Source organism: Geotrypetes seraphini, chromosome 3, assembly GCF_902459505.1.
Source record: "Geotrypetes seraphini chromosome 3, aGeoSer1.1, whole genome shotgun sequence".
NCBI classification, from domain to species: domain Eukaryota; kingdom Metazoa; phylum Chordata; class Amphibia; order Gymnophiona; family Dermophiidae; genus Geotrypetes; species Geotrypetes seraphini.
Genome location: NC_047086.1, coordinates 202,986,403 through 203,000,106, shown reverse-complemented (window position 1 = coordinate 203,000,106; position 13,704 = coordinate 202,986,403). Strand labels below are relative to the sequence as shown.

General features: G+C 45.2%; 1 protein-coding gene across 1 annotated transcript in view; it reads left to right on the top strand.

Moving 5' to 3' along the window:
• The window catches only part of TMPRSS12 (transmembrane serine protease 12), a 176,212-nt gene extending 168,981 nt beyond the window's left edge, over positions 1 to 7,231 (top strand). Inside the window, exon 5 of the mRNA XM_033935877.1 lies at positions 7,105 to 7,231. Coding sequence (XP_033791768.1) covers positions 7,105 to 7,113 — 9 coding nt within the window. The 3' untranslated portion in view covers positions 7,114 to 7,231. The remainder of the gene's footprint in view (positions 1 to 7,104) is intronic.
• The last annotated feature ends 6,473 nt before the right edge of the window (positions 7,232 to 13,704 follow it).

Sequence of the window (13,704 nt, the reverse complement as noted above, 5' to 3'; positions counted from 1 at the left end):
TGGTTGAATCTTCTTTGAAACGTTCTCATCCTTCTCAGGTATATGCCACTGTTCCTCCGGGCAGGGAAGGCAAAACGATGGACAGATTTGGTCGTCACATCTACCAAAACTCTATGATGACCTCCCAGAGTCCTCAACTATAATTTTCATTTCATCACCTACTTTGAGTTCTTTCTCTCCATCCTTCAAAAGTTCATGCCTTATCTGGATTCTCGTGCGCATTTTGAATACCAAGAAGTCCTTGCATCCTTGTCCCAACTTCGGCTGCAGCTTCTTCAGTCCTCCTATGATGCTTTTGAGCTGTCTGCTCGAGCTACTGTTTGCTCGGTGGCCATGCGGCGTCTGGCGTGGCTCCGTACCATCGACATGGATCCTAACCTGCAGGACCGGCTGGCTAATGTTCCTTGCACTGGCAATGACCTCTTTGACGAGTCTATTGAGGCAGCCACCAAGAAGCTGTCGGACCATGAGAAGTCTTTTGCATCCATTCACCTCAGAAGCAGCAGAAGGCTCAGCCACCTGCTGTACCCAAGACTCCTCAGCCTTTTTGACTGTCTAGTAGAAAGCATAACCTCAGTCGTTCTGCCATTTCCTGTTTTTCCCCCTATCGGAGGTCGTCTCCATCATTTTTACCACCGATGGACGACTGTTACCTCCGACCTCTCGGTCTTTTCCATCGTCAGGGAAGGATACTCTCTTCAGTTCCATCAAGTTCCTCCGGAACATCCTCCAAGAGAGTATCCTTACAACTCTACCCAGATCGCCCTTCTTCAGAAAGCTCAAGCTTTACTTCAGCTCCGAGCTATCAAGCCAGTTCCTTTGGCTCAGCAGAACAAGGGATTTTACTCCCGGTACTTCCTTGTTCCGAATAAGACGGGCGATCTGCGTCCTATTTTGGATCTCAGGGTGCTCAACAAATTTCTTGTCAGAGAAAAATTTTGCATGTTGACCCTAGCATCTCTGTATCCCCTCCTCGAGCAGAACAACTGGTTATGCTCTCTAGATCTCAGGGAGGTCTACACGCACATTCCCATCCATCCGGCCTCCCGTCAATACCTCAGATTTTGGGTGGGAAATCTTCATTATCAATACAGAGTGCTCCCTTTCAGCCTGGCCTCGTCACCCAGAGTCTTCACCAAGTGCCTGGTAGTGGTGGCAGCTGCGCTCAGGAACCATGGTCTTCAGGTGTTTCCCTACCTGGACGACTGGCTCATCAAGGATTCCACGTCTCAAGGAGTCGTCCTAGTGACCCAGCAGACTATTTGGTTCCTGCAGAGTCTGGGATTCAAAATCAACTTTCCAAAATCTCATCTTCAACCTTTTCAGACTCTTCCATTCATCGGAGCTGTTCTGGATACTGTCCAACTCAGAGCGTTCCTTCCTCAACAAAGTCTGGAGGCTCTTCTCCATCTTTGTCATTCGGTCTCCTCTCGCCCGTCCATCTCGGCGAGGCACATGATGGTACTTCTGGGTCACATGGCTTCTACAGTACACGTGACTCCTTTTGCCAGACTTCACCTCAGAATTTCTCAGTGGACCCTGGCATCTCAATGGACGCAGGTTTCCGACCCTCTGACTCGACACATCCAGGTCACTCCTGCTCTGTTACAGTCTCTTCGCTGGTGGATACTCTCTTCCAATCTATCCAGAGGCTTACTTTTTCGCATGCCCCGCCCATCAGAAGGTTCTCATGACAGATTCTTCAACTTATGCTTGGGGGGCTCATCTAGATAGTTTCCGTACCCAAGGCTATTGGACCAGTACGGATCGTCAGTGTCACATCAATCTCCTGGAACTCAGGGTGATTTTCAATGCGCTCTCTGCTTTTCAACATCTCCTTCACGACCGTGTAGTCCTCATTCGAACAGACAATCAGGTCGCCATGTATTATGTCAACAAATAGGGAGGCACGGGATCTGCCTCCCTCTGTCAGGAAGCTCTAAAAGTATGGGATTGGGCAATTCGCCACAACACCTTCCTCAAAGGGGGCGGACAATGCCTTAGCAGACAACTTGAGTCATCTTCTACAGCCGCACGAATGGACTCTCCATTCCAAGCCCCTTCATCACATCTTCTCTCAGTGGGGAACGCCTCAGATAGATCTCTTTGCAGCCCCCCACAACTTCAAGCTGCCTCAGTTCTGCTCCAGGATCTACACTTCTCATCGCCTTGAGGCAGATGCTTTCCTTCTGGACTGGACGAATCTCTTTCTATATGTGTTTCCTCCATTTCCTTTCATCCAAAAGACGCTGGTCAAGCTGAAGACCGACCATGCCACCATGATTCTGATTGTTCCTCGGGGCCCAGACAACCCTGGTATTCCCTTCTCCTTCAACTAAGCAGCAGGGAGCCATACCTTCTACCAGTTTTTCCCTCTCTGCTTACTCCACTTCAGGGATCTCTGCTTCATCCCAACCTGCAATCTCTCCACCTGACAGCTTGGTTCCTCTCAACATAGCTCCTCTACAGTTTTCTCAATCTGTGAGGGATGTTTTGGAAGCTTCACGGAAGCCTACTACAAGACAATGCAATCACCAAAAATGGACTAGATTTTCTACTTGGTGTTTTTCTCATCATCAGGAGCCTCAACATTCCTTCTTATCTTCAGTTTTGGACTATCTTTTGCACATTTCTCATTCTGGCCTCAAGTCTACATCGATACGAGTCCATCTTAGTGCAATTGCGGCTTTCCATCAGCCTCTTGAAGGGAAACCACTCTCTGCTCATCCTGTGGTTTCCAGATTCATTAAAAGAACTTTTCATTGTCAATCCTCCTCTCAATCCAACGCATGTGGTTTGGGACCTCAATATTGTTCTTTCTCAGCTCATGAAACCTCCATTTGAACCAATTGACAAGGCTCATCTGAAGTATCTCACTAGGAAAGTGGTGTTTCTCATTGGCCTCACTTTTGTTAGACGAATCAGTGAGCTTCAAGTGTTGGTTGCGGATCCACCTTTTACAGTGTTCCATCATGACAAGGTGGTTTTCGCACTCATCCGAAATTCCTTCCTAAAGTAGTCTCGGAATTTCATCTCAACCAATCCATTGTTCTTCCAGTGTTTTTTCCAAAGCCTCATTCTCATCCTGGAGAATCAGCTCTTCATACTCTGGACTATAAACGTGCTTTGGCTTTTTATTTGGAATGCACCAAATAAAACTGCCACACAGAACTGCTCCTCAACTTTTTGTCTCCTTTGATCCGAACAAGTTGGGACGTCCTATCTCTAAGCGTACCATCTCCAATTGGATGGCAGCTTGTATCTCATTCTGCTATGCCCAGGCTGGATTACCTCTTCACAGTAAAGTCACAGCCCATAAGGTCAGAGCAATGGCAGCTTCTGTGGCTTTCCTCAGATCTACACTTGGTCCTCGGTTCATACCTTCACTTCTCATTATTGTCTGGATACTTTCTCCAGATGGGATGGACAGTTTGGCCAAACAGTATTGCAAAATTTATTCTCCTAAGTTGCCAACTCTCCCACACCATCCCACTAGCTTGGCGGTCACCCACTTGTGAGAATACCTGCCTGCTTGTCCTGGGATAAAGCAGTTACTTACCATAACAGTTGTTATCCAGGGACAGCAGGCAGATATTCTCACATCCCACCCACCTCCCCTGGTTGGCTTTTCTGCTAGCTATCTGAACTGAGGAGACGTGCCCTGCGCTTGGCGGGAAGGCACTCGTGCATGCGCGGTGCGGACGACTCGAAACTTCGAGTTTCTTCAAGCAAGTCTGCTTGTGAGGCATCCGCATCGGGGCTCCGTTGGATGACATCACCCACTTATGAGAATAGCTGCCTGCTGTTACGGTAAGTAACTGTGCTGACTATAAGTATAGAAATGAGCTAGGGGAGGGCAGGAGGGAATGGAGAGTAAGCCAGACACTGCTCTGCCTGCCAGAAACTATCTCTGGCAGCTGGTTCAAGCTTACAAAACTGTAGAACTATAAAAGGCTATTATTCTATGGAGACTAGCTAAGTAAAGTTTGTTCTTTTTAAGATCTAAACTGTCTATAGAAGGGAACCTACAACTGAGCTTTTCTCCTCAAACCTATCAAAGCTCAGAGCAAAATAATGCATACTTACCCAAAGATGTCTTCTACTCTTCTCCTCTCAGAAAGAGAATGTTCTCTTTCCTCTTTCATCACCAGGAGAACAAGCACAGGATCCTGCAGGTGGAGGGGAGGGAGGACAACTCTGGATAGGTGCACAAGGGGCGGGAGAGGGAGGAGGACTCTGGAAAGGTGTGCAGGGGTGGGGGTAGAAGAGGACTCCAGATAGGTACATGAGTATAGGGTTATTAGATGCCCGGTTTCCCCAGACAAAAGTTCTAAAATCTAAAAGCCGCCCAGACTCCCGACAGAGTCCTTAAAAAGAGGACATGTCTGGGGAAATCCGGACATCTGGTAACTCTATCCCTTCCCTAAGTGTATATTTTTCTCAAAATCGTTTCCACTTCTAGAAACAGTTTTCAGAAATTGCCAAAAGTTGCTGCGTCGAATTATGCTTTATGTTTTCAATGGTGTCAATTCACTTTCCTTTCAGTGTGGATTTACCGTATTTTTCGCTCCATAAGATGCACCTGACCATAAGACGCATCCTAAATTTAGAGGAGGAAAATAAGAAAAAAAACCATTCTGAACCAAGTTCTCCCTGCCAGGCTCTGCACTCAACCCCACATTCTTTGCCAGGCTCTGCACTCCGTCCCCCCTCCCTGTCAGGTTTTGTACCCTGTCCCCCCTCTGGTGGTCTAGTGGTAGGCAGGGACAGTTCATAGATGTCAAGGCAGATGACTTTTTAAAATATGCAATGTCACCTCAGTAACAACTATAGAAAAATAGACAAATATAGTGCAAAATATAGACAGCAGATATAAATTCTCAAAACTGACATTTTAATCACTAAATTGAAAATAAAATCATTTCTCCTACCTTTGGTTGTCTGGTGATTTCTTTCTTTCCTTCATCAGGCCCAACAATTGTCCCTTCCTTCCTTCCTCCTATGATCCCCTTACTGCCTTCCAGCCTTTGTCCTCTTCCTTCCCCCCCCCCTCTTGTCTGTTGATTTCTTTCTTTCCTTCCTCAGGCCCAACAATTGTCCCTTCCTTCCTTCCTTCCTTCCTCCTATGTTCCTCTTACTGCCTTCCAGCCTTTGTCCTCTTCCTCCTCCCCCCTTCTTGTCTGTTGATTTCTCTCTTTCCTTCCTCAGGCCCAACAATTGTCCCTTCCTTCCTTCCTCCCTAACTATGTTCCCCTCACTGTCTTCCAGCCTTTGTCCTCTTCCCCTCCCCACAATCAGGCCCAACAATTACCAGTATCCCTTCCTCCCTCCCTTCTATGTTTCCCTCACTGCCTTCCAGCCTTTGTCCTCTTCTGCTCCCCCCAAGCCCGCCCGCTGAAATCAATTACCTCCCGCTGCTGCTGCTGTGAGGATACATCAACGAAGCTCAGCAGCGGTCAAGGGAGCTAGCACGGAGCAAATTGCTGGAAAGGCAAGGCGGGTGCAGCGATTGCACGCCGCCGGCCCAGAAGTCTTACCCCCATCAATTCTGACGTCGGACTGAAGGTCAGAATTGACGTTGGGGATAAGGCTTCTGGGCCGTCAGCGTGCAATCGCTGTACCTGTCTGGCCTTTCCTCTTCTTATGCGGGCAGGAGCAGCGGCAGCGGTCGAAATAAGGTAACAGCCAAGGGGGGGGGGGAGGGTTGTATTCGCTCCATAGGACGCACCCTTTTTTCCACCCACTTTTTTTGGGGGAAAAAGTGCGTCCTATGGAGCGAAAAATCTGGTAAGTTTAGGAAACAAGAAGTCAGCAGGAGCCAAGTCAGGATAGCAATGTGTCTGGGGAAGAACTGTCATTGTGTTTTTGTGCAAAATTTGTGAATTTTAACACATTAAAAACATAACATGTTCCCCATAAGCCACTTTCAACATTTCATAAGTTTCTGTAGCGGTCTTCCTAGTTTAAAACAGAACTTCACACTGTGATGCTGCTCATTGAGCTTGCATATGTTGAAATATAGCTGAACACAAAAACACACTTTCACAAAAACTGCTGTAGCTCAGAGATGAAAATAGATATCAACAAATGGGAAAAAAGGTTACTTGTGAGGTTTAAAGCTACTTAATGCCATCTAGTGTGTTTCAAAAGAACTTCCTGTTGGTGCACAAGTCAAACTGTCATGGAATGTTTGAACAGACCTCATATTGCTGCAAGAATTATTTGTGGAATAGAGGGTAGGGGAAGAATGACTATGGTATTTAACATTTTGATGAGGTGTATTATCAAGTGATATAAATAAATAAATTTATATTGAAGGGTTGGGAGAAGCTACCAGTGTACTATTGATACCAGTGGCATTAGCAGCAGTTAGCAAGGATAGGAGCAACTGAGGGAGCCAGTGTTCATGTTCTCTGCCTTCTCCTGTCTTGTTTGGAAGGTAATGTTGAGGTCTATGTGCACATGCTATCATGGTTTACATTCCAAATGCCTGCTACTGCTGCTATTAGTAGGACAAAGATCAGGTACTTCTGCAGTCTCCCCTGCATTATTACATAAATTAGGTCCAAAGAAAGAACTAACCTCCCTTTTATCAAGCTGCTTAAGGGTTTTTCTTTTACTTGCAGACTGCTGCAGTAAAAGCTCCGACACTCATAGGAATTCTATGAGTGTTGGAGATTTTACCTAGTAGTCTGCAATAAAAAATTGTTATGCAGCTTGATAAAAGGAGGCCAAAGTCTTTAAATTATAGGAACTGGTAAAGTAATGTAGAAGACCTTGACTTCTGTCTGTTAAAGATGGGAGAGCCATATCATTGTGGTCTAAGGAAGACAGTATATTATATTTAACTGACAATTTGCCCTTTTTTCTTTTGATTTTCTTTCTGTATTTCTTGAGCAAGAGTATTATTGTGAATTATGATAAATTGCAATTAAAAAAAAAAAAAGTGGGAAAGCCATGATCCTTTGGCCCTGTTCCCCGCTCCTGTTCTAGCACCACTGTACTTTTTATAAAGTCAATGAGGCAGGCTTTTGATAACACTAATTCTTGTGGAATACCATTAGTCATGTTCCTTTCACATATTTTGCTTTTAATCTCTTTCAGAGATCCTGAAAACTGGAGGGCTGTGTTTGGACTTCATAACATGTTATATCAAAGTCAAGTGACTGAAGTACGACTGATTAAAAATATTTTTATTAATAGAAATTTCAAAGAAGAAACAATGGATAATGATATAACATTACTTCAATTGGCAAAACCTGTAAAATTCAATGACTATATCCATCCTATCTGCTTGCCAAATAGCTCTATGGAAGTAATGGATTTGTCAAGGTGCTTTATAACTGGCTGGGGAACAACATCATATGGTGGTAAGCACTTTTATAAACTTGATGGTCTGGGACCTTTTAGGGTCTGATATGATGCTTACTCCTGTGTGCATTGCCAATTTTGCATGGTACATTATATTAGTTTAAGTAGTTAAAGATGTCATACGTGTATAAATCAGATTCTTAATTTTAAACATTATGTATCAGTTATATACAGCAGATCATGGAGATACCAAATTAATCAATACAAAATCAAACTCAAGGAAAAACGAAAAGCCTACTACTCCAAAATGATAGGCAAAAAAACCCCAGACACAAAAAAGCTATTTAATCTAGTAAAGAACCTCACAGATACCAAACCTTACCTCTCCACCCAAGGTATCCACCCACCAACAGCCATCCACCTAGCAGACCATTTCAAAAACAAGATCACCAATATCAGATCTACATTCATCAACACACACACCCATCTAGAAAAGATAACAACAAACCCATCAACTAGCGAAGCCATCGTAGCAGACAGAAGCTGGTCCGATTTCCCAATTCTAGTCTGGTCGGATATGAACCGACTCTACAATAAATACAGCCATGCTTCCAGTGACCTAAATAATTGCCCCACCTACATAGTATCAAACGCCTCCACCACATTCAAAACCAACTTCATGCTATGGATTCAAACCACATTGACAGAAGGCCAATTCCCACAGGACCTAGGAGAGATCTTAATCACTCCAATCATAAAGGATCACAAAGGCCCAATAGATAGCCCCTCCAACTACAGACCTATCGCTTCAATACCATTGTACGTTAAAATAATAGAAGGCCTAGTGGCACAATACCTCACCGAATATCTGGAAAAACATAACCTACTCCACCCCTCACAATCAGGATTCCGAACTAACCATAGTACAGAAACACTACTTGTCACATTACTAGATATAGCCCGACAACACATCAGTAAAGGAAAAAAAATGATATTAATACAATTAGACCTCTCCGCAGCATTTGACCTAGTTGACCACACCTTATTACTACAAATTCTCGACGCCATAGGAATCTCAGGCAAGGTCTACAAATGGTTTCAGGGGTTCCTCAAATCTAGAACCTACAGGGTAAAATACAATGATATCAAATCAGAACCATGGACAAATCCCTGCGGAGTTCCACAAGGATCACCTCTCTCACCTACGCTCTTCAACCTCTTTATCTCCTCCCTAGGAGCCACTTTAGATACCCTAGATGTCACATCTTTCAGCTATGCTGATGACATCACCATAATCCTCCCCTTCGACCCATCAGAGACCACCACCACAACAAAGCTAGAAACAACCTTAGACACAGTAGAAAAATGGATGATGGATCACAAACTAAAACTAAATTCTGAAAAAACAAAATTCCTTTTACTCGAAAAAGCCCAAACTCCTATCATCACTGAACTGAAAATCAAAAATACCAAATACCCAATACAACCCGAACTAAAACTCCTAGGAGTTACGATAGACAGATGTTGCACAATGCAGCCCCAGATCAACAAAACAACCCAGAAAGCTTTTCTAACCATGAGAAATCTCCGTAAAATCAGAAAATTCTTTGACCAAGCACAATTTAAACTAATCGTCCAATCCCTAGTCTTAGGTCTGCTGGATTATTGCAACTCCCTATATCTTCCTTGTCCAGCCTCTATGATAAAACAACTCCAGACCATACAAAACACCGCCCTCAGATTGATCTACTCACTCAAAAAATATGATCACATAACAACTGCCTTCTTAGACTCTCACTGGCTACCCATACAAGCACGAATCCAATTCAAATTCCACTGCCTGATATTCAAAGCATTACACGGCTCTTCCCCCTCCTATCTAAACAACCGCTTAAACCAAATCTCCACCTCAAGACACAGAAGAACCTCGAACCCTTTCCCCTTTCCCCCACTCAAAGGCACACAACGCAAGAAAATGTTTGACAACCTTCTGGCAACACAAGCAGCAAAAATCAACCATTCCATCTCCAATCTTATGACAATATCAGACAACTTCAAAACATTCAGAAAAGAAATCAAAACCCTGCTTTTCAAAAAATTCATCCAAATATCTTAACCCCTCCTCTTTTACCTCCAGAAGATTCACCTACCTTCAGATAACCTTCCCCCAAATTACCCACCTTAACACCTTCCAATTAAACAAATACCATAAATAGATTGTAACCTACCCTCTCTAACTGCATTCCATATGTATTTTTCATACAGTTCTTCACTGTCAGTTTAATTTCCATCCTATAAGTTCACATAGAATTTTTCTTTTTTCAACCATCTTTATTTTCTCTTCTTTATTAATTTCCAGGTACTTTACTTAGATTGTGAGCCTTCGGGACAGTAAGGGAATTTTTTAAGTACCTTCTTACTTCTCATTTATAATCTTAATGTATACTTTCTTCAAACCGCTTAGAACCTAACGGATGTAGCGGTATATAAGAAATAAATTACATTACATTACATTACATCAAATATCACACATTCAAAGACTATGAACAAATGAAAACACTGTAAAATTTATAAAGGTGTATGTGCTAATTTATTTGAGGACAAGCAGATACAAAAGTCCTCTCATGAAATTATCCAACATAGCCTGATGCAGTGGAATGAGTAACAAATTTTTTATAATTTTGAGAAATTTCTATCATCTGACTATGCATATGCAGCAATTCCAGTTTTGGTATTATCACACAGGGATTTTAACAGTCATCTTCTGATTTATAGTAGTGCTGTAGTTGCTGTAGTTTATTTTTCTCTCTTGTAAGTTCTTTTCAGATGGGATGACCTCATTATTCCTTTTTCCCTTTCTGCATAGTATGTTAGACAGTTTCTCTGAGGACAAGCAGGTATAATATTCTCATAGATGGGTAACATCATCCATAGAACATGGTACATACAGATGCCAAGATGTCACTTCAAAATATGAACACATGCTCAAACACTCATCCAACTGTAACACATCATGCATGATATACATTATTACCTGTTTATGTTCCTTTCTGTACGTTGGCAAAACCAAACACATGGTCATAATCAGGATTATAGAACATTGCAGCGATATTAAGAGAGGAATATAAACAGCTCCATTAGTTACACATTGGGATACAAAAAAGCACAAAATAGAAGATCTCAAATTCTTTATCACCTTTCCAGACTGGTACAGCCTCACTGATGGGTAATACCTCATTATGACCAGCAGATGGAGACTGAGACAAAAACCTTTGGTTGCAATACAAGTAGTTGTGCTTCCCCTTAATCTGACCAGTCTTCTCTCAGTTTCAGGTGGTAAGATATTACTGGCTTCCCTGAGTTAGTGTAGGCCTGTTGGAATTTGCATAGTGGCCATCTTGTCCTTTTCTGGTGCTGGACAGAGCTTGAGGGTCCACCAGATCTCGGGGGTGTCACACTCAAGTTGAGTCCCTCCCCCCCTTCCTCCACCTCCCCATATTTTTTCTAGAGGTGCCTCAGTTGTAAGCCTTGCCACCGATACCGGCAAGGCATATGGCTTAGAGAGCCATTGGAATCTGTTCTGACAGGAAAAAAAAATCCTGAGGCAGTGCTGGTCTGAAGGGAGCCTTCAGTGTATTGTATAGCTGTTTTATTACTAACTGGCACTTTTTCCCTTACTAGGTTGCGTATTGTGCAATAAGCACATTTAAGGGGAAAAAGTGCTCATGGTGCTCCAAAAGCAAGGTCAATTTGGACGGCCAGTGCTCATGGTGTGCTGGCCGCTGCGAAGGGAAATCCTCATCAGCTTTGGGTGCCGGCGTCCAAGGATCCCCTTCACGAGTGCCTCGCACACCAGCAGTTGAAGGAGAGGACACCGGGGCTTCCCTCACCATCCACACAGGGATTCATTGAGCTGCCGACGGTCAGGAAAATAAGGTTTCCCTTGTCGCCGAAGCTGCTGGAGACTTCCTCTCAGCTGCTGGGACAGTTCAGGCCTCTCAGCTGCTATAGGCCTCGGGAGCATTTTGTTTCGGTTGGCTTTGCTCTGATTTTGGCGGGAAGCACCTCCATTTTCTCTGCAGCCTCATGCGACCTTCCCCCTGTAATGGAGAAACAGGAGAAGGTTTCTACTGGGACCTCTGCTTTGGCAGTGAGTCCCATTGGGCCGCCAGGGGATTTTTCCTAATTTTAGCCTTGTGCAAGGCTGATCTTCAAGTGGCCGGGGGTCCTGCTTCTGCCCTGGGGGTCTCAAGGGGGAGATCCCTACCCTCCCTCAGCACCAGTTTTGTCCCTGTCTCCCTCTCTCTCGTCCAAGCAGCCAAGGGTCTCTTGGGATGATAATTTTTTTCTCTGGGGAGCAGTTTTCTTTTGATGAGTACCTGGACCTTTTGGGAGACCTCCAGGATCCTCTTGAGGGGACAGATGCCGCTGGTGGAGGTTTTTCAGTTCTGCCAGTTGGCAAGGATGTGTCAGTGGTGCACATCTTTCAGTGGGAAGAGCTCCAGGAGCAGCTTCTTCAGGTCTCCTCGGTTTTGCATTTTGTGGAAGACGAGAAGGAGCCCCCACTTCTGGTAGACGCCTTGCTTCGGGGGTTCTGCTTAGCATCCCGCTCTTTTCCTATGCATCAGGATATTGTGCTTGCGCAGTGGACAGTGCCTGAGACACCCATTCGTTTTGCGTGTTCTATGGCCCGCCTGTATCCCATCCCAGAGGGGGATAGGGATATCTTGTAGTTGCTGGTGGTGGACGCGGTGGTTTCGGCCATTGTGAAGCAGCATGTAGTGCCTGTTGAGGGCGACTCTGCTTTGAGGGACTTTAAGGAGCATAAATTGGAATCCCTCCTTCAACAGAATTTTGCTGTCTCTGCCTTTGCGGTCCAAGTGGGTTTGTTTTCGGTGGGCTGAGCATGTCCTTGACCTTTAATCTGATGCCGGGTCCTTGGAGGAGTAGAAGGTACTAAGATTGAGATGGATACTTCTTATCTCTCTGATGGCACGCTTGGTCGGCGGCTGCGGCCTTGAAGGCTCAGCTGACAAAATTTCCCTTTTGGGGGTCTTTCTTGTTTGGTGAGTATTTGGACAAGTTGGTTCAGACCTTAACAGACTCTAAGGTGCCTCATCTTCCTGAGGAATGTGCCTGCCTGCATGAGGTGGGGTTGCTCGGGGGCATTTTGTGTGATTTCCACAGATACTGCCCTGGTCAAGGGGCCATTTCTTTTCCAGCCTACAGAGCATCCTGGTGCTGTTTCATTCAACGCATGCAATCTTTTTGTGGGGCCCATCCCCTGCTGCCGGTCCCACTCAATGACTCCTTGCCGTCACCTCCCCTGGTTCTGGTGGGTGCCCAGTTGCGAGATTTTTACCAGATGGGGACAGCAATCACAATGGATCAGTGGATCCAGGAGGTGATTCAGGATGGTTATGCTCTGGAGTTTGCCCACTTATTGCCAGATCATTTTCTTACTTCTCCTTGTCATGCGGCATGGAAGAAGCGTTTTTTTCACCAGACGCTTCAAAGATTGATAGATTTCAAAGCGGTAGTTCCAGTGCTCCCTCAGGAGTGTTGCACCGGCAGGTATTCCATTTACTTCGTGGTGCCCAAGACAGAGAGAACTTTTTGGCCCATCCTGGATCTGAAGGGTGGGGGTCAACAGGGCTCGAGTTCCGTTTTTTCGCGTGGGGACCCTGAGGTCTGTCATTCTGGTGGGGGAATTCCTGGCTTCTCTTGATTTGGGCCTTCCATCGGCGGTTACTTCGCTTTGTGATCTTGGGACGGCACTATCAATTTTGTGCACTTCCTTTTGGTCTGGCCATGGCTCCGCAGATGTTCACCAAGATTATGGTGGTCGTGGTTCACCAAGATTATGGTGCTCTTGGTGGTAGCTTTGTGCCAGGTGGGTATTCTGGTTCACTCCTATTTGAACAACTGTTTGATCCGAGCAAAGACTTTTCAGGAGAGCTCCCGGGTTACAGCTTGGTTGGTGGAGTTCCTGAAGTCGCTGGGATGGGTAGTCAACTTGTCCAAGGGCTGGTTGGCTCCGCCTCAGCACCTGGAGTACCTTGGGGTTCTCTTCAAAACCACCTTGGGAAGGGTCTTCCTCCCAGTGGCCCGAGTAAGCAAGTTGCAGTCACAGATTCGTCTGCTGATGGTTTCCCGGTGTCCTTGGGCGCAGGATTTTCTCAAGGTCCTAGGGTCGATGGCAGCTTCTCTGGATGTGGTGAGCTGGACTCGAGCTCACTTGCGTCCACTTCATTATGCTCTACTTCAGTGGTGATCACCCCAGGTGCACACTTTGGACTCTCCCATTCTTCAGGGGTGGTTCATCGCAGTCTCCGTTGGTGTCTGCAGTCTTCCCTCCTGGTGCAGGGAGTGAGTCTGGTTCAGCCCCAGTGG